Below are 23,946 nucleotides of genomic sequence, written 5' to 3' on the forward strand. Positions count from 1 at the left end.
GTCTCATAGCAAAAGGTCTGAATACTTATCTAACTAAGGTATCTGTTTTTATTTTGTACAACTTTGCAAAAATGTATAAAACCTGTTCTCGCATGTGTTAACTTAGTCAGCCGAAGCCTTGAGGCGAGGGCTAACCGAGCTGTTGTCTGTGCCTAACAATGTTCGTGCTACTACCATATTGTGCCGCTGTCATGTTGCTGCTGTGTCTAAGATCTCTCTTTTCATAGTGTTGTGGTGTCTCTCTTGTCGTGATATGTTTTTAATCCCCGTCCCCGCAGAAGACCTTTTGCCGCTTGGTAGGCTGTCATTGTAAGTAAGAGTTTGTTCTTAATTGACTTAATTGTACTCAACACTAGCGACAGGAACACTTCAGTCCTGCGTTCGGCAGCATTAACCTAACGGTTCGCCTAGGAACTGTTCGGTAGGTCAGAAATCTAGTCATACTGAGGAGAGCTTTATTGGACGTAGTCAACTTCAGCAAGGAAGAGAGGAGAGAATGACCCGTTGGCAGGCCAGTGGCTCCTTTATGAAGGAGATGGGCTCACTAGACCTGTGTCTCCAACAGACACCGTGTGATTGGTTGCTTTGAGCATGCGGTCACACCCTTGCATTTGCCATTGTGAGACAAGTATTTGAAATAGAACAGGGAAGTTTGCGGGCGCACCTCCCATTTTCAGGTCCTTCACGAACTCAGACATGAGAGAGCACACCAAGCGTTTAGGTGAAACTCTCCAAAACCATCCAAGAATGTATGCGTCAATGAAACATTTTGTACACAATGTTATCACATTGAAGAAGGAACTAGAAAAGGAATTCACTAAACAAGAACATTTGTTATGTTTAGCATTCTGGCCGCTAGATGCTAATAGTCCAAGTCAAGCAGACAATTTGAATCATTGATCAGTTTTCTTTATGCTACATACTGTACAGTACCTGTCAAAAGTTTGGACACCTACTCATTCCAGGGTTTTTTGTTATTTTTAATATTTTCTACATTGTAGAATAGTAGTGAAGACATCAGAACTATGAAATAACACATATGGAGTCATGTAGTAACCAAAAAAGTATTGAGACCCCTTGACTTGTATTGTTACAGTCTGAATGTAAAATTTATTACATTTTACATTCAGATTTTGTGTCCAAACTTTTAACTGGTACTGTACAGTATGTAGCATAAAGAAAACTGACCAGAGATTTTGTGTCACTGGTCTACACACAACCCATAATGTCAAAGTGGAATTATGCTTTCAGATGTATATATTTTTTAATAAAAAATAAAAAGCTGAAATGTCTTGAGTACGTAAGTATTCAATCCCTTTAATGGCAAGTCTAAATACGTTTAGGAGTACAAATGTGCTTAACAAGTCATATATTAAGTTGCATGGATGAACTCCATATGGATGAACTCCATATTGAATATCCCTTTGATCAATACACCCAGTCACTACAAAAATACAAATGTCTTAGTTGCCGGAGAGGGAGGAAACCACCATTTGACCATGAGGCCAATGGTGACTTTAAAACAGTTAGAGTTTAATGGCTGTGATAGGAGAGAACTGAGGATGGATCAACAACATTATAGTTACTCCACAATAATAACCTAAACGAAGGATGCCTGTGCAGAAAACATGCATCCTGTTTGCAATAATGCACTAAAGTAAAACTGCAAAAAATGTAGCAAAGAAATTAACTTCATGTCCTGAATACAAAGCATCATGTTTGGGGCAATCCAACACATCACTGAGTACCACTCGTCATATTTTCAAGCATGTTGGTGGCTGGATCATGTTATGGGTATGCTTGTCATCGTCAAGGACTAGAGAATTTTTTTAGGCTAAAAATATATGGAATAGAGCTAAGCACAGTCAAAATCCTAGAGGAAAACCTGGTTCAGTCTTCTTTATATTAGACACTGCAGGACATATGCACCTTTCAGCGGGACAATAACCTAAAACACAAAGCCAAATACACACTGGAGTTGCTTACCAAGATTACATTGACTGTTCCTGAGTGGCCTAGTTACAGTTCGACTTGAAAATGGCTGTCTAACAATGATCAACAATCAACTTGACAGAACATGAGTATTTATTTTAAAGAATAATGTGCAAACATTGTACAATCCAGGTTTGCAAAGCTATTAGAGACTTACCCAGAAGGACTCACAGCTGCAATCACTGCCAAAGGTGATTATAACATGTACATTTCATTTACATTTAAGTCATTTAGCAGATGCTCTTATCCAGAGCGACTTATGTATTGCCTCAGATGTGTGAATGCTTATGTCAATGCATCATTTCTATATTTAAGTTAATACATATTCAAAAAAATGTAAAAACATGTTTTCACTTTGTCATTATGGGGTATTGTATGTGGATGGGTGAGAATTTTAAAAGAATCCTTTCTGAATTCAGTCTGTAACAAAAAATTGTAAAATAAATCAAGGGGTATGAATACTTTCTGAAGGCACGACAAATTGGATATTGTTTCATCATGTCAAATCAATTCAAATTTTATTTGTCACATGCGCCGAATGCAACAGGTGTAGACATTACAGTGAAATGCTTACTTACAAGCCCCGAACCAACAATGCTGTTTCAGAAAAGTACGGATAAGAATAAGAGATTAAAGTAACAAGTAATTCAATAGCAGCAGTAAAATAACAATAGCGAGACTATATACAGGGGGGTACCGATACAGAGTCAATATGCGGGGGCACCAGTTAGTTTAGGTAGTATGTACATGTAGGTAGAGTTATTAAAGTGACTATGCATAGATGACAACAGAGAGTAGCAGTGGTGTAAAGAGGGGGTGGGGGGGCACTGAAAATAGTCTGGGTAGCCATTTGACTAGATGTTCAGGAGTCTTATTGCTTGGGGGTAGAAGCTTTTTAGAAGACTCTTGGACCTGGACTTGGCGCTCTGGTACCACTTGCCGTGCGACAGCAGAGAGAACAGTTTATGACTAGGGTGGCTGGAGTCTTTGGCAATTTCAGGGCCTTCCTCTGACACCGCCTGGTATAGAGGTCCTGGATGGCAGGAAGCTTGGCCCCAGTGAAGTACTGGGCCGTTCGCACTACTCTCTGTATTGCCTTGTGGTCGGAGGCTGAGCAGTTGCCATACCAGGCAGTGATGCAACCAGTCTCTATGGTGCAGCTGTAGAACGTTTTGAGGATCTGAGGACCCACCCAAATCTTTTCAGTCTCCTATGGGGGAATAGGTTTTGTCGTGCCCTCTTCACAATTGTCTTGGTGTGCTTGGACCATGTTAGTTTGTTGGTGATGTGGACACCAAGGATCATGTGATCTTCCCCGGGACCACCCATACGTAGAATGTATGCACACATGACTGTAAGTCGCTTTGGATAAAAGCGTCTGCTAAATGGCATATATTATTATTATTATTATTATCTTGTTTGGCTGGTTCATGTAAAAGTGTTGAGTCAAGCAAAGCGCTATACAAATTAAATGTGTTATTATTACTATCATTTCTGTTAATACTATCATTATTATGATTATTATATAACTATTATTAAATATGTGTATTTGTTTGATGATTCATTGTTCTTGTACCCAGTGGGAAATCATTATAAAGGAAACAATATCACAATACTGGTAACATATTTAGAAGAGTACCCCTTGAACAATACCTAGGGTTATGGTTGACAATAACATGATTATAGAAATATTATCAGAAATGTATGTCTCATACAACAACCGCATTCATAAAACTTTTTCTAAAACATCCAGGTTATTTTAAGGGGGCAAACATTTCTGTTGACCATTGATTACATTTTTGAAATGATTATTATTTCTATTTGCGTTTTTCTTTTTGTATCAGGCACAGATAAAACAACAGAAATAGATCAGATAATAATCAGTAGTATATGGATTGTTAATCATGAAACATTATAGAATCTAATACATTTATTACACATTCTTACACATGTATTACTACGCACGTATTGACGTTATACACAATTTGAGTTAGGTACCAATACATTGACATTTTCAATAACATTTTTGTATTAATACATCCCAATTTCTGTGCTATTATGCCTGTTCTGCATCAGTGTAAGTAATTCAAGTGCCCGTAGGAAGGAAAGTGGTACACCTGGATAAAATCTTTATTTATCACTCCATGAGGGTATAGAAGTCTGCCTGGGGGCCACACCAGCAGAGCAGCCTATGAAGTATTTGCTGGTCTTCAAGCACTCAATTGTGAGCTTAAGGCAAACAAAACAGAACTCTTTATTGCAATTCTTGCATTCTATATTTTTACAGCCAGTCTTATCGTGTTCTAACAATGCACCACAGGTGGGACAGGCACGTGTGGATGGGCAGCCGGTGACACCCTGGACATCAGCAAAAGTGACAGTAGGGCAGGTCTTCAGCAGTTCCAGATCAATCATGCAGTCATCGTTGTCACAGTGGTCAGAACTCAGTTGTGAACCTTTCCACTGCTGCAGGCACAGCCAGCAGAACTCGTACAGCTGGCCTTTTTCTGCTGAGCACACTGTGCAGTGGACTCTCAGGTTGGAGAGGTCAGTCCTTGCAACATATGAGTTGCAGCCTGGACACTTGTTTGAGGTGAGGTGTGTAGGATAATAAGTACAAATGAATACTAAATAGGCTTGATTCTGTCCTGCAACATTGCATACTCACAGTTCTTTGAAAAGTGATAGTTTGAATGACTGGATAGTTGAATGCATAAAACAATTTCAGAAAATACTGACCGATTTGTAAGAGTTCTGGGCTGAAACCAAGTCAGCCATTGTCTCCTCAAATTTCTTCATCTCCTCAGGAGTCAGAAGAGCCAGTTTACGCACTTCTGTGTAAGACCACTCCGCACCACACATTTCACCATCTTCACGTGATGCAGGGCAAATGAATGTGCACTTTTTCTGGAATCACAAAATACAGTTTGTGGTCAGCGGTGAGAAATGCAAAATACTCTATTCAAATAGCTTTGTTCTTGATCTTGACGGCAAGTTATAAGCTTCAGAAATTCAGAACAATTGAGTATTCTGAAAAGTGTGTTATTTCATAGTTTTGATGTCTTCACTATTATTCTAATGTAGAAAATAGTAAAAAGAAAAGAAAAACCCTGGAATGAGTAGACTTTTGACTAGTACTGTAAGTATTCAGACCCTCAAATCAAATGTTATTGGTCACATGCACATGGTTAGCAGATGTTAATGCGTGTGTAGCGAAATGCTTGTGCTTCTAGATCCGACAGTGCAGTAATATCTAACAAGTAATCTATTCCCCAACAACTACCTAATACACAAAAATCTAAATAATCAAATCAAATGTATTTATATAGCCCTTCGTATATCAGCTGATATCTCAAAGTGCTGTACAGAAACCCAGCCTAAAACCCCAAACAGCAAGCAATGCAGGTGTTGAAGCACGTTGGCTAGGAAAAACTTCCTAGAAAGGCCAAAACCTAGGAAGAAACTTAGAGAGGAACCAGGCTATGAGGGGTGGCCAGTCCTCTTCTGGCTGTGCCGGGTGGAGATTATAACAGAACATGGCCAAGATGTTCAAATGTTCGTAAATGACCAGCATGGTCAAATAATAGGTCTAGGACAGGTAGCACGTCCGGTGAACAGGTCAGGATTCCATAGCCAGCCACCATAACACACCAGCCAGCTGGTCTGCGCATGCTCTGAGGTCTGGGCCAGCAGCCTTGCGAGGGTTTACACGTTTAAATGTTTTACTCATGTCGGCCACGGAGAAAGGGGGGAGGGGGCGCAGTCCTTGTTAGCGGGCTGCGGCGGTGGCACTGTATTATCCTTTAAAAGGGCAAAGAAGGTGTTTAGTTTGTCTGGAAGCGTGGCGTCGGTGTCGAGGACGTGGCTGGTTTTCTTTTTGTAGTCTGATTTCCTGTAGACCCTGTCACATACATCTCGTGTCTGAGCCATTGAATTGTCACTCCACCTTGTCCCTGTACCGGCATTTTGCTTGTTTGATTGCCTTGCGGAGGGAATAACTACACTGTTTATATTCAGCCACATTCCCACACTTCTTTCCATGGTTAAATGCGGTGGTTCGCTCTTTCAGTTTTGCGTGAATGCCGCCATCCATCCATGGTTTCTGGTTAAGGTATATTTTAATAGTCACAGTTGGTACAACATCTCCAATGCACTTCTTTATAAACTCACTCACAGAGTCAGCGTATAGGTCGATGTTGTTCTCTGAGGCTGACCGGAACATATTCCAGTCCGCGTGATCAAAACAATCTCGAAGCGTGGCTTCCGATTGCTCAGACCAGCGTTGAATGGATCTCGTCACTGGTACATCCTGTTTGCGTTTCTGCCTATTAGATGGTAGGAGCAAGATGACGTTGTGGTCGGATTTGCCGAAGGGAGGGCGGGGGAGGGCTTTGTATGCAACTAGGAAGTTAGAGTAGCAGTGGTTGAGTGTATTGGCCCTGCACGTAGTGCAATCAATATGCTGATAGAGTTAAGGTAGCCTTGTTCTCAAATTTGCTTTGTTAAAATCCCGAGCTACAATAAATGCAGCCTCAGGATATATGGTTTCTAGTTTACATAGAGTCCAGCGAAGTTCCTTGAGGGCCGTCTTTGTGTCTGCTTGAGGGGGAATGTACACAGCTGTGACTATAGCTGACTAGAATTATCTTGGTAAGTAAAATGGCCGGCATTTGATTGTAAGGAATTCTAGGTCGGGTGACCAGAAAGACTTGAGTTCCTGTATGTTGTTATGATTACACCATTAGTTGTTAATCATGAATCATATACCCCTGCCCTTCCTCTTCCCAGAGTGGTGTTTATCTCTGTTGGCGCGATGCTTGGAGAAGCCCTGCATTGGCTTGGCTGTGTACGTAGGGTCATTGTCCTGTTGGAAGGTGAACCTTTGCCCCAGTCGGAGGTCCTGAGCGGTCTGGAGCAGGTTTTCATCAAGGATCTCTCTGTACTTTGCTCCATTCATCTTTCCCTTGATCCTGTCTAGGTTGTTATCCTGGTACCACACTGCCAGGTCTCTGACCTCCTCTCTATAGGCTGTCTCATCATTGTCGGTAATGAGACCTACCACTGTTGTGTCATCAGAAAACGTAATGATGGTGTTGGAGTCGTGTTTGGTCACGCATTTGTGGGTGAACACGGAGTACAGGCGTGGGACTAAGCACGCACCTCTGAGGGGCCCCAGTGTTGAGGATCAGCGTGGCAGATGTGTTGTTGCTTACCCTTACCACCACGGCGGATCGTCAGGAAGTCCAGGATCCAGTTGCAGAGGGCAGTGCTTAGTCCTAGGGTCCTTAGCTTAGCCATGAGCTTTGAGGGAACTATGGTGTTGAACGCTGAGCTGTAGTCAATGAACAGCATTCTCACATAGATGTTCCTTTTGTTGGGGCGATATGCGAATTGGAGTGGGTCTAGGGAATCCGGGATGATGCTGTTAATGTGAGCCATGACCAGCCTTTCAAAGCACTTCGTAGCTACCGACGTGAGTGCTACAGGGCAGTAATCATTTAGGCAGGTTACCTTCACTTCCTTGGGCACAGGGACTATGGTGGTCTGCTTGATATTATTACAGACTCGGTCAGGGAGAGGTTGAAAATGTCAGTGAAGTTGCTCCACGCATCCTTTGAGTACACGTCCTGGTAATCCATCAGGCCCTTCAGCTTTGTGAATGCTGACCTGTTTAAAGGTCTTGCTCACATCGGCTACAGAGAGCGTTATCACACAGTCGTCTGGAACAGCTGGTGCTCTCATGCATGCTTCACTCATGCAGGCATTTAGCTCATCTGGTAGGCTCGCGCTACCGGGCAGCTCACGGCTGAGTTTCCCTTTGTAGTCTGTAATAGTTTTCATGCCATGCCACATTGGATGAGCATCAGAGCCGGTGTAGTAGGACTCAATCTTAATCCTGTATTGACACTTTGCCTGTTTGATGGTTCGTCTGAAGGCGTAGCGGGATTTCTTATAAGCATCCGGATTAGTGTCCCGCTGCTTGAAAGCGGCAGTTCAACACGGATGCTGCCTGTACTCCATGGTTTCTGGTTGGGATATGTACGTACAGTCACTGTTGGGACGATGTCGTTGATGCATTTATTGATGAAGCCGATGACTGAGGTGGTATACTCCCCAATACTATTGGATAAATCCCGGAATGTATTCCAGTACTGTAGCGTAGCATCCGCGTCATCTGACCACTTCCGTATAGAGTGAGTCACTGGCACTTCTTGCTTTAGTTTTTGCTTGTAAGCAGGAATCAGGAGGATATAATTATGGCCAGATTTGCCAAATGGGGATGAGGGAGAGCTTTGTATGCATCTCTGTGTGTGGAGTTTTCTCCCCTTTGGTTACACAGGAGACATGCTGGTGGAAATGATATAAAAATGATTTCAGTTTGCCTGCATTAAAGTCCCCGGCCACTAGGAGCACCGATTCTGGATGAGCATTTTCTTGTTTGCTTATGTCCTTATACAACTGGTTGAGTGCAGTCTTAGAGCCAGCATTGGTTTGTGGTGGTAAATAGACAGCTATGAATAATATAGATAGGAACTCTCTTGGTAGATAGTGTGGTGTACAGCTGATCATAAGGTACTCTACCTCAAGTGAGCAAAACCTCAAGACTTCTATCTACCAAGCGCTATGATGAAACTGGCTCTCATGAGGTCCACCACAGGAAAGGAAGACCCAGAGTTACCTCTGCTGCATAGGATAAGTTCATTAGACTTAACTGCACCTCAGATTGCAGCCCAAATAAATTATTCACAGAGTTCAAGTAACAGACGTCTCAACTTTGACTGTTCAGAGGAGACTGCGTGAATCAGGCCTTCATGGTCGAATTGCTGAAAAGAAACCACTACTCAAGGACACCAATAAGAAGGAGAATTGCTTGGGCCAAGAAACACGAGCAATGAACATTTAGACCGGTGGAAATCTGTCATTTGGTCTGATGAGTCCAAATTTGAGGTATTTGGTTCCAACCACCGTTTCTTTATGAGATGTACTGTAGGTGAACGGATGATCTCCGCATGTATGGTTCCCACCGTGAAGCATAGAGGAGGAGGGGTGATGGTGTAGGGGTGCTTTGATGGTGACATGGTCTGTGATTTATTTAGAATTCAATGCACACTTAACCATTAAGGGTACCACAGCATTCTGCAGCAATACAACAGGACAATGACCCAAAACACACCTCCAGGCTGTGTAAGGGCTATTTGACCAAGGAGAGTGGTGGAGTGCCTCATCTGACCTGGCCTACACAATCGCCTGAGATCAACTCAATTGAGATGGTTTGTGATGAGTTGGACCGCAGAGTGAAGGAAATGCAGCCAGCAAGTGCTCAGAAAATGTGGCTACTCCTTCAAGACTGTTGGAAAAGCATTCCTCATGAAGCTGGTTGAGAGAATGCCAAGAGTATGCAAAGCTGTCTTCAAGGGAAAGGGTGGCTACTTTGAAGAATCTAAAATATATTTTGATTTGTTTATCACATTTTTGGTTACTACATGATTCCATATGTGTTATTTCATAGTTTTGATGTCTTCACTATTATTCTACAATGTAGAAAAGTAATAATAAAGAAAAACCCTTGAATGAGTAGGTGTTCAAACGTTTGACTGTATATCTAGTATTTTTATTTAAAATTGTTGGTGTTGAGCTGGAGTATGGCGACTGCTATACTCAATTGATGCCCCTAGGCGAAAAGGGCAGGTGTTCCAGCATCCCCAGTGCTCTATCTGTGCACATGCCTGTACTGTCATACAATTATGGCTGAAGACAGATGGTGCGCTGAAGACAACTGGGGGAAAAAACTGGTAAAATAATGACCAGTGATTTTGAGGTCAGAAAGTCAGAGTTCGAAAAAGAGGCCCGAGTTCCCAGCTTGGAATTCCGAGTTGGATGACCTTTCAAAATGAATTTTCCCAGTCGGAGCTTGTTTTCTTCCAGAGTTCCTAGCTGCATAAGTAGCCTACCTTGTCGAGTAGGCTGAGGCACCATCCGGTCAATGACTCTGGGGTGACAGCGTGACCACAGGACATCTCTGCCCTCAGAGACTCATATATAACCCCGCCAACTGAAACACAGCACAAACAATATGTTTCTCTTTTGAATTTTACCTACTGGTATTCCCTTTAAATTAGCATTTTCTGTAATGGAGGTCACAGATGATCATATCTAAGGTTATAACCCAGGAAAAATGATTTACTAAAGTTATATGATGAATCATTTTGCTTACAATGTAATTTCCTTTCATTTAAATCGTCAATTGTCACTTTGAATTTAGACACACCAAATGTCCAATCGAATCCTAAAATGTATGACATACGAAATGGGTACGAATAGCTAATAATTGTTTTAAATATAGACCCCTCCTCCAATAACAGTTTTCCGCTGGGGGGAATGCTCAATCTTTGTAATGAGGGATTTTCAAAGCGGTAACACAAATGACAAACTTAAAGACATATTATATTTGTAGAATCAGTATAATATTGTAATACCCCTAATTGATTGAATTGACATATATAAGCTATGAAATACTTGTTTACTTTCTAGCATTAAAAATAATAGATAAATACCATAAAACTCTACTGAGTCACTGCTGGGACAGGCTAATTTGCTTACCCATCAGAACATTAAATGCTTCAGTATAAATTGTCTATAATATTTTTTCATTGATAAGCCGTTCAATATGAACAAAAACATTTGTAGTTATTTGTAATTTTAAAGGGTTTTTCATAGTTGCAAAGGCGAGTGACGCAAATGCCACCGCAATTGAAGAACGACCCATATGCAACATGTATCTGATATGTAAACCTATAAGCTTCTATTACATTTTCAAAGTAAACGCTTTAGTTCTTGCCACTGTTGTCATTAGGGTAACATAGCATGCAGAACAAATTATTAGCTTAATTTACTCTTCAATTGTCTAACGTCTTAAACTAATGAAAATCTTACTAATGTCGTCATCTCTGTTCACAAACTTGAGTGTCTTGTCTCCGGGGTCATAACATTTCTCTTTCTCCTGCTTCTCTTTCTTCTGGCATTGGGTTGTTTTGCTGTTCCCCATCTTGTCTTTCAACTGCTGCTATCACTATGCTGTGAAGTGAGTTATGAATCTGACTTAGCAAGTGAGCCAAGTCTGCTCGCTGGCTATTTCTTACTGCTGCTTTCAACTTTCACTTTTTCTTTCCATGTCAGTGTTTATAATAGGACACCAGACTGAAATTGACCTCCAGGGGCAGAATGGGACCAGAAATTGCCTTGGCATTTCTGGCCCATTTTTGACCTTGAGGCCTCCACACAGGACATTTTTTTCCTTGAGGCCACCATATATTTTTTACATATTTTTTTTGTGCAAATAGCAACTGACAGATTCCCAAAAGCGACAGAGACAGGACACAGCATTGCTCAGCCCATTCCAAGCTCTTCTCTGTCCAGGCACCCTAATGGTGAAACTAGGACAGTGGAGTCCTACCTGAAACCTTACCTCTTCGAAGAATATCTTAAAATAAGCCCACAGAACCCCCTCTCCCACCCCCTTGTTTTTCAGTTTGTCATTTTCTTAACCCATATAGTGACTAAATGACAGCATACGTTTCAAGTATCATGCTAGCTAGTCTTTGATGTTACAGGAGGAATGACAGTAACGCAATGCAAACTGATGACCTGGAATAAAATAAACATTTAACCACAGGCCATTGTCTCATCTAGTTCATATTGCTTTTATACTGTCAGCAAAATATCAAAAAGTTACTGAATGTTTGAAAATTATAGATGACATCATTAGAATGCCTTAATTGACTTGATGGATCAGCTTCTCACATAAGCTTACAGGTAAAAAATATATCTCTTTATGATTCTGTTTGAAATTCACTGCACGACTGATAGGAATTGTATGAATAATGACTAAACAATGTCTACATTTAAATAGAACTATAACTAATTAAACTCTACCCTGTTTTACAATAATGTTAGTTCATAAGAGATTATGTAGCATGAACAAGGAGTAATTAAACATAAACACCATTCCAACTTAGTTGGAGAGGTATGTGTTGTGTGTTTGAAGTAAGCAAAGAGGCTCATTAACCTATGTTTGAACCCACTCAGCTATAACTCTGTGGCGATTAAATAAGACAGCGAGAGCCTCTCCAGGTTTTCCGTATCTGGAACTGTCTGATAAGTAATGATAGATAATGGTGAGACTTCAGAAGTTAATCTTGATATAGTGTGTGTGTCAGGAGTGTGCGCTAGTGGGTTGGAATACACTTTTGAACCTGCTTTGTCTTGGTCGAGAGGAGGAGATTCATTCTATAACCAATGACATCATATTTTAAATATAAACTGTTGTTTGTGGTTCTATGGCAGCGCGCTCCGAGAATAAATACTATTATTTAATTTTGATAAGACTGGTCTCTGTCTTTATGCAAATAAGGATCTTAAACATTTTTAGAAACAGACAGAGTGATTTTAATTGAATTGGTTAATGAACACATATAGGAATTATGAAATTCCCGTGACAACGACTGAGGGACCTTACAGATGTGTGGGGTGCAGATATGAGGTAGTCATGAAAAAAAGAATGGAGCTGGCACAGGACGTACCGGGCTGGGGAGGCGCAATGGAGGCCTGGTGCGTGGAGCCGGCACAGATGGCACCGGACTGATGACACGTTCTTCAGGCCAAATGTGGTGCAGAACATACCAAACTAACATTTCTCTCCTTTCTCTCTCCTCCAACAGCTCCATCGCCTCCCCAAAGGCACAGGTGGCACCGGACTGAAGTCACGCTCTTCAGGGCGAGTGCGGGGAGCCGGCACAGAATGTACTGGACTGGGGAGGCGTACTGGAGGCCTGGTGCGTGGAGCCGACACAGGTGGCACCGGACTGAAGACACGCTCTTCAGCACGCCTGCTCTGCAGCATGCTCCTTGCCAACACCTCTCTCCGGTATCCCTCTCCGGTATCCCTCTCCGGTATCCCCATGGAAGGACCCCGGCATCGTCGCTGTCCTTCCATCTTCCTTTGCGATTCACTCCATGGAAGGGTCTCCTAGGATTTCCTCCCATGTCCAAAAGTCCTTTATCTCCATAGTACTCCAGATATAACAAACTGACCCTAGCCCCCCGACACATAAACTACTGCAGCATAAATACTGGAGGCTGAGACAGGAGGGGTCAGGAGACACTGTGGCCCCATCCGAGGACACCCCCGGACAGGGCCAAACAGGAAGGATATAACCCCACCCACTTTGCCAAAGCACAGCCCCCACACCACTAGAGGGATATCTTCAACCACCAACTTACCATCCTGAGACAAGGCCGAGTATAGCCCACAAAGATCTCCGCCATGGCACAACCCAAGGGGGGGCGCCAACCCAGACAGGATGACCACATTAGTGAATCAACCCACTCAGGTGACGCACCCCTTCCAGGGACGGCATGAGAGAGCCCCAGTAAGCCAGTGACTCAGCCCCTGTAATAGGGTTTAGAGGCAGAGAATCCAAGTGGAAAGAGGGGAACCGGCCAGGGAGAGACAGCAGGGGCGGTTCGTTGCTCCAGAGCCTTTCCGTTCACCTTCCCACTCCTGGGCCAGACTACACTCAATCATATGACCCACTGAAGAGATGAGTCTTCAGTAAAGACTTAAAGGTTGAGACCGAGTTTACGTCTCTGACATGGGTAGGGAGACCGTTCCATAAAAACGGAGCTCTATAGGAGAAAGCCCTGCCTCCTGCTGTTTGCTTAGAAATTCTAGGGACAATTAGGAGGCCTGCGTCTTGTGACCGTAGCGTACGTGTAGGTATGTACGGCAGGACCAAATCAGAGAGATAGGTAGGAGCAAGCCCATGTAATGCTTCGTAGGTTAGCAGTAAAACCTTGAAATCAGCCCTTGCTTTGACAGGAAGCCAGTGTAGGGAGGCTAGCATTGGAGTAATATGATCAAATCTTTTGGTTCTAGTCAGGACTCTAGCAGCCGTATTTAGCACTAACTGAAGTTTATTTAGTGCTTTATCCGGGTAGCCGGGAAGTAGAGCATTGCAGTAGTCTAACCTAGAAGTGATGAAAGCATGGATTAATTTTTCTGCATCATTTTTGGACAGAAAGTTTCTGATTTTTGCAATGTTACGTAGATGGAAAAAAGCTGTCTTTGAAATGGTCTTGATATGTTCTTCAAAAGAGAGATCAGGGTCCAGAGTAACACCGAGGTCCTTCAGTTTTATTTGAGATGACTGTACAACCATTAAGATTAATTGTCAGATTCAACAGAAGATCTCTTTGTTTCTTGGGACCTAGAACAAGCATCTCTGTTTTGTCCGAGTTTAAAAGTAGAAAGTTTGCAGCCATCCACTTCCTTATGTCTGAAACACATGCTTCTAGCAAGGGCAATTTTGGGGCTTCACCATGTTTCATTGAAATGTACAGCTGTGTGTCATCCGCATAGCAGTGTAAGTTAACATTATGTTTTCGAATAACATCCCCAAGAGGTAAAATATATAGTGAAAACAATAGTGGTCCTAAAACGGAACCTTGAGGAACACCGAAATTTACAGTTGATTTGTCAGAGGACAAACCATTCACAGAGACAAACTGATATCTTTCCGACAGATAAGATCTAAACCAGGCCAGAACTTGTCCATGTAGACCAATTTGGGTTTCCAATCTCTCCAAAAGAATGTGGTGATCGATGGTATCAAAAGCAACACTAAGGTCTAGGAGCACGAGGACAGATGCAGAGCCTCAGTCCGATGCCATTAAAATGTCATTTACCACCTTCACAAGTGCCGTCTCAGTGCTATGATGGGGTCTAAAACCAGACTGAAGCATTTCGTATACATTGTTTGTCTTCAGGACGGCAGTGAGTTGCTGCGCAACAGCCTTTTCTAAAAATTTTGAGAGGAATGGAAGATTCGATATAGGCCGATTAGTTTTTTTATATTTTCTGGGTCAAGGTTTGGCTTTTTCAAGAGAGGGTTTATTACTGCCACTTTTAGTGAGTTTGGTACACATCCGGTGGATAGAGAGCCGTTTATTATGGTCAACATAGGAGGGCCAAGCACAGGAAGCAGCTCTTTCAGTAGTTTAGTTGGAATAGGGTCCAGTATGCAGCTTGAAGGTTTAGAGGCCATGATTATTTTCATCATTGTGTCAAGAGATATAGTACTGAAACACTTGAGCGTCTCTCTTGATCCTAGGTCCTGGCAGAGTTGTGCAGACTCAGGACAACTTAGCTTTGAAGGAATACGCAGATTTAAAGAGGAGTCCGTAATTTGCTTTCTAATAATCATAATCTTTTCCTCAAAGAAGTTCATGAATTTATCACTGCTAAAGTGAAAGTCATTCTCTCTCGGGGAATGCTGCTTTTTAGTTAGCTTTCCGACAGTATCAAAAAGGAATTTCGGATTGTTCTTATTTTCCTCAATTAAGTTAGAAAAATAGGATGATCGAGCAGCAGTAAGGGCTCTTCGGTACTGCACGGTACTGTCTTTCCAAGCTAGTCGGAAGACTTCCAGTTTGGTGTGGCGCCATTTCCGTTCCAATTTTCTGGAAGCTTGCTTCAGAGCTCGGGTATTTTCTGTGTACCAGGGAGCTAGTTTCTTATGAGAAATGTTTTTAGTTTTTACGGGTGCAACTGCATCTAGGGTATTGCACAAGGTTAAATTGAGTTCCTCAGTTAGGTAGTTAACTGATTTTTGTCCTCTGGCGTCCTTGGGTAGACAGAGGGAGTCTGGAAGGACATCAAGGAATCTTTGTGTTGTCTGTGAATTTGTAGCACGACTTTTGATGTTTCTTGGTTGGGGTCTGAGCAGATTATTTGTTGCAATTGCAAACGTGATAAAATGGTGGTCCGATAGTCCAGGATTATGAGGAAAAACATTAAGATCCACAACATTTATTCTATGGGACAAAACTAGGTCATGACATGTAGGACAAAACCCACTGAGGCGATGATGGCTCCGAAAGCCTTTTGGAGTGGGTCTGTCGCCTTTTCCATGTGAATATTAAAGTCACCAAAGATTAGAATATTATCTGCTATGACTACAAGGTCCGATAGGAATTCAGGGAACTCAGTGAGGAACGCTGTATATGGCCCAGGAGGCCTGTAAACAGTAGCTATAAAAAGTGATTGAGGAGGCTGCATAGATTTCATGACTAGAAGCTCAAAAGATGAAAATGTCTCTTTTTTTGTAAATTGAAATTTGCTATCGTAAATGTTAGCAACACCTCCACCTTTGCGGGATGCACAGGGGATATGGTCACTAGTGTAGCCAGGAGGCGAGGCCTCATTTAACACAGTAAATTCATCAGGCATAAGCCATGTTTCAGTCAAGCCAATCACATCAAGATTATGATCAGTGATTAGTTCATTGACTATAATTGCCTTTGAAGTAAGGGATCTATCATTAAGTAGCCCTATTTTGAGATGTGAGGTATCATGATCTCTTTCAATAATGACAGGAATGGAGGTGGTCTTTATCCTAGTGAGATTGCTAAGGCGAACACCGCCATGTTTAGTTTTGCCCAACCTAGGTCGAGGCACAGACATTGTGGAATAATAGTGAAGACATTAAAACTATGAAATAACACACATGGAATCATGTAGTAACCAAGAAACTATTCATCAAATCAATTTATAATTTTTATTTGAGATTCTTCAAAGTAGCCACCATTTGCCTTGATGACAGCTTTGCACGCTCTTGGCATTCTCTCAACCAGATTCAATGGGAATGCTTTTCTAACAGTCTTGAAGGAGTTCCCACATGTGCTGAGCACTTGTTGGCTGCTTTTCCTTCACTCTGCAGTCCAACTCATCACAAACCATCTCAACTGGGTTGAGTTAAGGTGATTGTGGAGGCCTGGTCATCTGATGCAGCACTCCATCACTCTCCTTGGTCAAATAGTCCTTACACAGCCTGAAGGTGTGTTTTGGATCATTGTCCAGTTGAAAAACAAATGATAGTCCAACTAAGTGCAAACCAGATTTGGACCAAATGACAGATTTCCACCCGTCTAATGTCCATTGCTCATGTTTCTTGGCCCAAGCAAGTCTCTTCTTCTTATTGGTGTCCTTTAGTAGTGGTTTCTTTGCAGCAATTCATCCATGATGGCTTGATTCACGTATTCATTGACCTGGCCACGGCTTTCGACTATCAATCACCACATTCTTATTGGCAGACTCGACAGCCTTGGTTTCTCAAATGATTGCCTCGCCTGGTTTACCAACTACTTCTCGGATAGAGTTCAGTGTGTCAAATCAGAGGGCCTGTTGTCCGGACCTCTGGCAGTCTCTATGGAGGTGCCACAGGGTTCAATCCTTGGGCTGACTCTCTTTTCTGTATACATCAATGATGTCGCTCTTGCTGCTGGTGATTCTCTGATCCACCTCTACGCAGACGACACCATTCTGTATACTCTGGCCCCTCTTTGGACACTGTGTTAATTAACCTCCAGATGAGCTTCAACTCTCCTTCCGTGGCCTCCAACTGCTCTTAAATGCAAGTAAAACTAAATGCATTCTATTCAACCGATCACTGCCAGCACCTGCTCGCCCATCCAGCATCACTACTCTGGATGGCTCTGACTTAGAATACGTGGACAACTACAAATACCTAGGTATTTAGGTATCACATTAAGCATCTCCAATCCAAAATTAAATCTAGAATTGACTTCCTATATCGCAACAAAGAATCCTTCACTCATGCTGCCAAACATACCCTCGTAAAACTGACCATCCTACCGATCCTTGACTTTGGTGATGTCATCTATAAAATAGCCTCCAACACTCTACTCAACAAACTGGATGCAGTCTATCCCAGTGCCATCCGTTTTGTCACTAAAGCCCCATACACTACCCACCATTGCGACCTGTACGCTCTCTTTGGTTGGCCCTTGCTTCATACTCGTCGCCAAACCCACTGGCTACAGGTTATCTACAAGTCTCTGCTAGGTAAAGCCCCGCCTTATCTCAGCTCACTGGTCACCATAGCAGCACCCACTTGTAGCACGCGCTCCAGCAGGTATATCTCACTGGTCACCCCCAAAGCCAATTCCTCCTTTGGTCGTCTTTCCTTCCAGTTCTCTGCTGCTAATGACTGGAACGAACTGCAAAAATCTCTGAAGCTGGAAACGCTTATCTCCCTCACTAGCTTTAAGCACCAGCTGTCAGAGCAGCTCACAGATTACTGCACCTGTACATAGCCTATCTATAATTTAGCCCAAACAACTACCTCTTCCCCTACTGTATTTATTTATTTATTTATTTTGCTCCTTTGCACCCCATTATTTCTAATTCTACTTTGCACATTCTTCCACTGCAAATCTACCATTCCAGTGTTTTACTTGCTATATTGTATTTACTTCGCCACCATGGCCTTTTTTTGCATTTACCTCCCTTATCTCACCTCATTTGCTCAGATTGTATATAGACATATTTTTCTACTGTATTATTGACTGTATGTTTTGTTTATTCCATGTGTAACTCTGTGTTGTTGTATGTGTCAAATTGCTATGCTTTATCTTGGCCAGGTCGCAGTTGCAAATGAGAACTTGTTCTCAACTAGCCTACCTACCTAAATAAAGGTGAAATAAATGTTTTTTTTTCATTCACGCAGTCTCCTCTGAACAGTTGATATTGAGATGTGTCTGTTACTTGAACTCTGTGAAGCATTTATTTAGGCTGCTGTCACGACTCCTACCGAAGGTGGCTCCCCTTCCTGTTCGGGTGGCGCTCGTCGGTAGTCGTCACCGGCCTACTAGCTGCCACTGATCCTTTTCCCCCTTTCTGTTGATTGGTTTCACCTGTTTTGTGTTTAGGCTGATTAGTCGGGCTATAATTACCAGGAGGCCCGCCTGCTCTTTGTATGGGATTGTTTTGTGTGACTCGTGTGCACGAGTGAGGTTTACGTGTTTCCCATGTCATGGGGTTTTGCTGGACTGTTTAAGTCCCTGTGTTTGGGGCATTTGTTTTGTTGTGTGCCCTGTGTTTTGTGGGGTGGCTTGTGTTCGCCGTTAGTGCATTAAATAGCACTCCCCTGAACTCTCTGCTTCCTGCGCCTGACTTCGCACCCACTACACCCAGGTCGTTACAGCTGCATTCTGAGGTGAGGTTAATTCTAATGAACGTATGGTCTTCAGCAGAGGTGACTCTGGGTCTTCCTTTCCTGTGGCGGTCCTCATGAGAGCCAGTTTCATCATAGCGCTTGATGGTTTTTGTGACTGTACTTGAAAAAATGTTCAAAGTTCTTTACATTTTCCGGATTGACTGACCTTCATGTCTTAAAGTAATGATGGACTGTCAATTCTCTTTTGCTTATTTGAGCTATTCTTGCCATAACATGGACTTGGTATTTAAATAGGACTGTTCTGTATACCACCCCTACCTTGTCACAACACAACTGACTGGCTCAAACGTGTTAATAAGAAGGAAAGAAATTCCACAAATTAACAAGGCACAATTTAAATGTACACAAGGTGACCATGTAGCTGGTTGAGAGAATGCCAAGAGTGTGCAAAGCTGCTATCAAGGAAAAGGGTGGCTTCTTTGAAGAATATCATGTATAAAATATATTTTGATTTAAAACGTTTTCGGTTACTACGTGATTCCATATTTGTTATTTCATAGTTTTGATCTCTTCACTATTGTTCTACAATGTAGAAATGTGTTTAAAAAAGGAATTAAACCCCCAGAATGACTAGGTGTGTCCAAATGTTTTACTGCTACTGTAAATATATTTAGGAGATTTTTCAGGGGGTGCTGCACCCCTACTTCCCATGGCTATGAGAGCATGTTAAGCTTTATGAGTAACTGCTCCTGCCGGGAGCATATGTAGCCACATTATTATAGGACAATATGGGAGAAGGATGACAAGCAACAGACAGAGCATCTTAGTATTAAGAAGTTAAAATACAGCCAGACTGGCCTGCTAAGGTGCCTTACTAGACCTTATGAACTCTTGAGAGTAGACCTGCAACTGATACAAATGGAATGAAACATTCAAATCACAGAGTTTTTGCACCATTATTTAAATAACATTTTACAGCCTAGAGTAGAATTTTGGAATAATTTGAAAACAATAATGCAATTATTCATTGCATTGTTGTGTTGTAGGCTAATCTAGATGACTGTATTGTTCTTTAACAAGATCAATAGATGAGCTTCTTGAGCTGCATGTCTCCACTGTTTTTTATGCACAATGATGCACCTGATCTCTCTGCCAGTGGTATAAAGTACTTAAGTAAAAATACTTTAAAGTACAACTTAAGTAGTTTTATTGGGTACTATTTATATTTTTGACAAATTTTATTTTCCTTCACTACATTCCTAAAGAAAATAATGTACTTTCTACTGCATCTGATCTGGCAGACTCACTAAACACAAATGCTTTGTTTGTAAATGATGTCTGAGTGTGCCCCTGGCTATCTGTAAATAAAATTTTAAAAATGTAATTGTGCAGTCTGGTTTGCTTAATATAAGGAATTTGAAATGATTTATACTTTCACTTTTGATACTTTAGTATATTTTTGCAATTACTTTTATACTTCTACTCAAGTAGGATTTTACTGGGTGACTTTCACTTGAGTCATATTCTATTAAGGTATCTTTACTTTTACACAAGTATGACAATTGGATACTTTTTCCACCACTGCTCTTTGCTGCCTGTCACCTATTCATATTTGTTCTTGTGGATTCTGTAATGAATACTCAGGGAGAAAAAGGTGTAGATTCATGCGCAGAGCGCGGCAGGTGTTTATTTTGCCTTTGCAGAAGGCAGGAATCGTGGTCACAGGCAGACAATGGTCATACACAGGTAGGCAAGCATGCAGGTGTTGTGTCTTTACTATCATTAAATTGAGGACTTCGTTTTTATCAAAGATTCTCTGTAATTAGTATTACGCGATTAAACTGATTAATCATGTAACTGTAATTAACTAGGAAGTCGGGGCACCAAGGAAAACATTCAGATTACAAAGTTATAATTTCCTAATAGATATTTTTATCTGATCAATTAGTCTTTGAATTAATTAATTATTTACTTTACCTCATGTTAGTCTTATTCAAAACTCCGTAAATTGTTTTATCTGCACGAACCCAGTCTTCACTATGAGTCATCCATACATCAATTGTCTTAAATCATTTATTTACTAACTAATTCACAGAAATGCATAAACAAACAGAGTAAATATGGTTACAAGAACTGATAGGGGAATGTTCCCTAGTGGGCTAAACTGGCATCGCGGCTTGTTATACAAAAGGGAAGTGGGGGTCGACTGAGAAGACAACACAGTTGATAATTATAACAATTGAAATGCTAATCCTTGGCACATGAACGCTCACTCATTCGGGAACAATTGCAATCAATATATATATTTACGCTCAGGGTGTCGTCGGGATCTCTGCTGAAAAGTTAGTTTCTGTTCGAGAGTTTCCGTCCTCTCTCTCTCTGTCTGTCGTGGTTAGAGGGAATAGTTCAGAGTGACATTCATTCATGTTGTAGAATGAATGTTTCGGCGGTTGTCGTTCTTCACGTTCAATGATGCCGAATTCCTATCTGCAGACTAGTATTGAATATCAAAGACTTGTTCTTATTTTGTGGGTGTCACGTTCTGACCTTAATTCCTTTGTTTTGTCTTTGTTTTAGTATGGTCAGGGCGTGAGTTGGGGTGGGCAGTAAATGTTTGTGTTGCTATGTTGGTTTTTGAGTTTGGCCTGGTATGGTTCTGGTATGGCAGGTGTCGTTAGTTGTCTCTGATTGAGAATCATACTTAGGTAGCCTTTTTCCACCTGTGTTTCGTGGGTATTTATTTTCTGCTTTTGTGGTATTCACTAGATAAGACTGTTTCGTTTGTTCCTTCTTCCTAGTTGTTATTTTGTGTTCAGTTTTGATTATATTAAAAATCAACAGCATCCTCCCGGATACCTTAGACCCACTCCAATTCGCATACCACCCCAAAAGATCCACAGATGACACAATCTCAGTCGCAATCCACACTGCCCTTTACCACCTGGACAAAAGAAACACCTATGTGAGAATGCTGTTTATCGACTACAGCTCAGTGTTCAACACCATGGTGCCCACAACTCATCACTAAGCTAAGGACCCTGGGACTAAACACCTCCCTCTGCAACTGGATCCTGGACTTCCTGACGGGCCACCCCCAGGTGGTAAGGGTAGGCAACAAGTCTGCTTCGCTGATTCTCAACACGGGCCCCTCGGGTGTGTACTTAGTCCCCTCCTATTCTCCCTATTCACCCACGACTACGTGGCCAACTCGACTCCAACACCATCATTAAGTTTGCTGACGACACAACAACTGATCACAGACAACGATGAGACAGCCTATAGGCAGGAGGTCAGAGACCTGGCAGTGTGGTGCCAGGACAACCTCTCCCTCAATGTGAGCAAGACAAAGGAGCTGATCGTGTACCACAGGAAATGGCAGGCCAAACAGGCCCCCATTAACATCGACGGAGCAGTAGTAGAGCGGGTCGAGTTCCTTGGTGTCTACATCACCAACGATGTGTCATGGTCCAAACACACCAAGACAGTCGTGAAGAGGGCACGACAAAGCCTTTTCCCCCTGAGGAGATTGAAAGGTCCTGCTATCCAGGACCTATATAATAGGTGGTGTCAGAGGAATGCCTGTAAAATTGTCAGACTCCAGTCACCCAAATCATAGACTGTTTTCTCTGCTCCCGCATGGCAAGCGGTACCGGAGTGCCAACTCTAGGACCAAAAGGCTCCTTAACCTCTCTGGGATCGTTCGGGACGTGAGCGTCCCACCTCGCCAACAGCCAGTGAAATTGCAGGGCCAAATTCAAACAACAAATCTCATAATTTAAAATTCCTCAAACATACACGTTATATACACCATTTTAAAGATCAACTTCTTGTTAATCCAGACAGTTTACAATTTCAAAAAGGCTTTACGGCGAAAGCACACCATGCGATTATGTTAGGTCAGAGCCCAGCCACAGAAAACCATACAGCCATTTTCCAACCAAGGAGAGGTGTCACAAGTCAGATATTGAGTTAAAATTAATCACTTACCTTTGATCTTCATCTGATGGCACTCCCAGAGGGTTTGTGAAGGTGAGTGTGTGAAGCTGTCTTGTTCTACTGTGTTCAGAGAGAGACAAATAGAGAAATGGTTGTAGATGTCAAAACCTGTAAAAACCTAGATGTTGAGCAGATGAGTAGGCCTATACATGAAAAGGTGTGTGGGGCTTTCCTTGCTTTTCAGAGAGAATAAGGACAATGTCATTTTACCATACAGTATACTGTAGTTCACTTATCATATTAATTTCTTGTTTACATTTAATCTATCACTCTGATCACTAATTTCCTGGGTTATTCATTTGAACAGTTGACAAACCTGCCATTTAATGCAAGAACCTTCACACACAGTTAACTTCTAAATAGCTCCTGAACCAGATCTGTAACTTTCTAATTCTGATAAGGCTCAATTTTATTCACAGCCACAGGAACTGTAGGGTTCCGGTCCGGAGGAAACGCTGGTCTTCAGTCACTTCCCAGTGGCTCAGAATGGAACACAGTTCATTTATTGGGCAATAAATTGTTTCATTTATGGAATATGAAGTATGTCAACCATACACAATACATATGGCATCAGATGATGACTTTGTTTGGTTACACTGTGTTTACAGAGGAATGGAGTTTCAGCTTCTAATTCGGTTTTTGAATGAGCCTGAGTAACATTAGAAATATATATACATTGTGTAGTTTTTCACCAAATATATTTTTAGATTCAATATGACTTCTAGCTCAATTCCTGTTCTGTCTGTCAATGTAATTTAGTCAGTTCTCTATTTTTCACTCTTTAACTCTCTCTCTTTCTCACTCTCTATTTCTCTTTGTATTCCTCTCCATCTCTCATTCTCCCTCTACGTCTGTCTGTCTCCCTCTCTCTCACACACACTCTTACCTCTGTGTTTCAGTGCTGAGTGCGTTATTCATCTGT

The 23,946-nt window shown here is 41.9% G+C and overlaps 1 protein-coding gene across 1 annotated transcript; it reads right to left on the reverse strand.

Annotated features, from left to right (window-relative positions):
• Positions 1–2,067: 2,067 nt before the first annotated feature.
• Positions 2,068–11,131, reverse strand: LOC118368865 (potential E3 ubiquitin-protein ligase ariadne-2-like). The gene is made up of 4 exons (XM_035753311.2): positions 10,927–11,131; positions 9,945–10,045; positions 4,732–4,899; positions 2,068–4,575 (listed from the first exon to the last, which is right to left on the reverse strand). The coding sequence occupies exons 1-4, from the start codon at positions 11,036–11,038 to the stop codon at positions 4,123–4,125; spliced, it is 834 nt and encodes a 277-aa protein (XP_035609204.1). The 5' UTR covers positions 11,039–11,131; the 3' UTR covers positions 2,068–4,122.
• Positions 11,132–23,946: the final 12,815 nt, after the last annotated feature.

The sequence above is a fragment of the Oncorhynchus keta genome, chromosome 35 (genome assembly GCF_023373465.1).
Source record: "Oncorhynchus keta strain PuntledgeMale-10-30-2019 chromosome 35, Oket_V2, whole genome shotgun sequence".
Classification (NCBI taxonomy): Eukaryota; Metazoa; Chordata; class Actinopteri; order Salmoniformes; family Salmonidae; genus Oncorhynchus; species Oncorhynchus keta.

Coding starts and splice junctions, on each gene's coding strand:
- LOC118368865 (XM_035753311.2), bottom strand. CDS start 11,038: ATGGGGAACAGCAAAACAACCCAATGCCAGAAGAAAGAGAAGCAGGAG. Junction 4,900..9,944: donor GCCTCAGCCTACTCGACAAG/GTAGGCTACTTA, acceptor TTGTGATTCCAG/AAAAAGTGCACATTCATTTG. Junction 4,576..4,731: donor CCCAGAACTCTTACAAATCG/GTCAGTATTTTC, acceptor ACCTCAAACAAG/TGTCCAGGCTGCAACTCATA.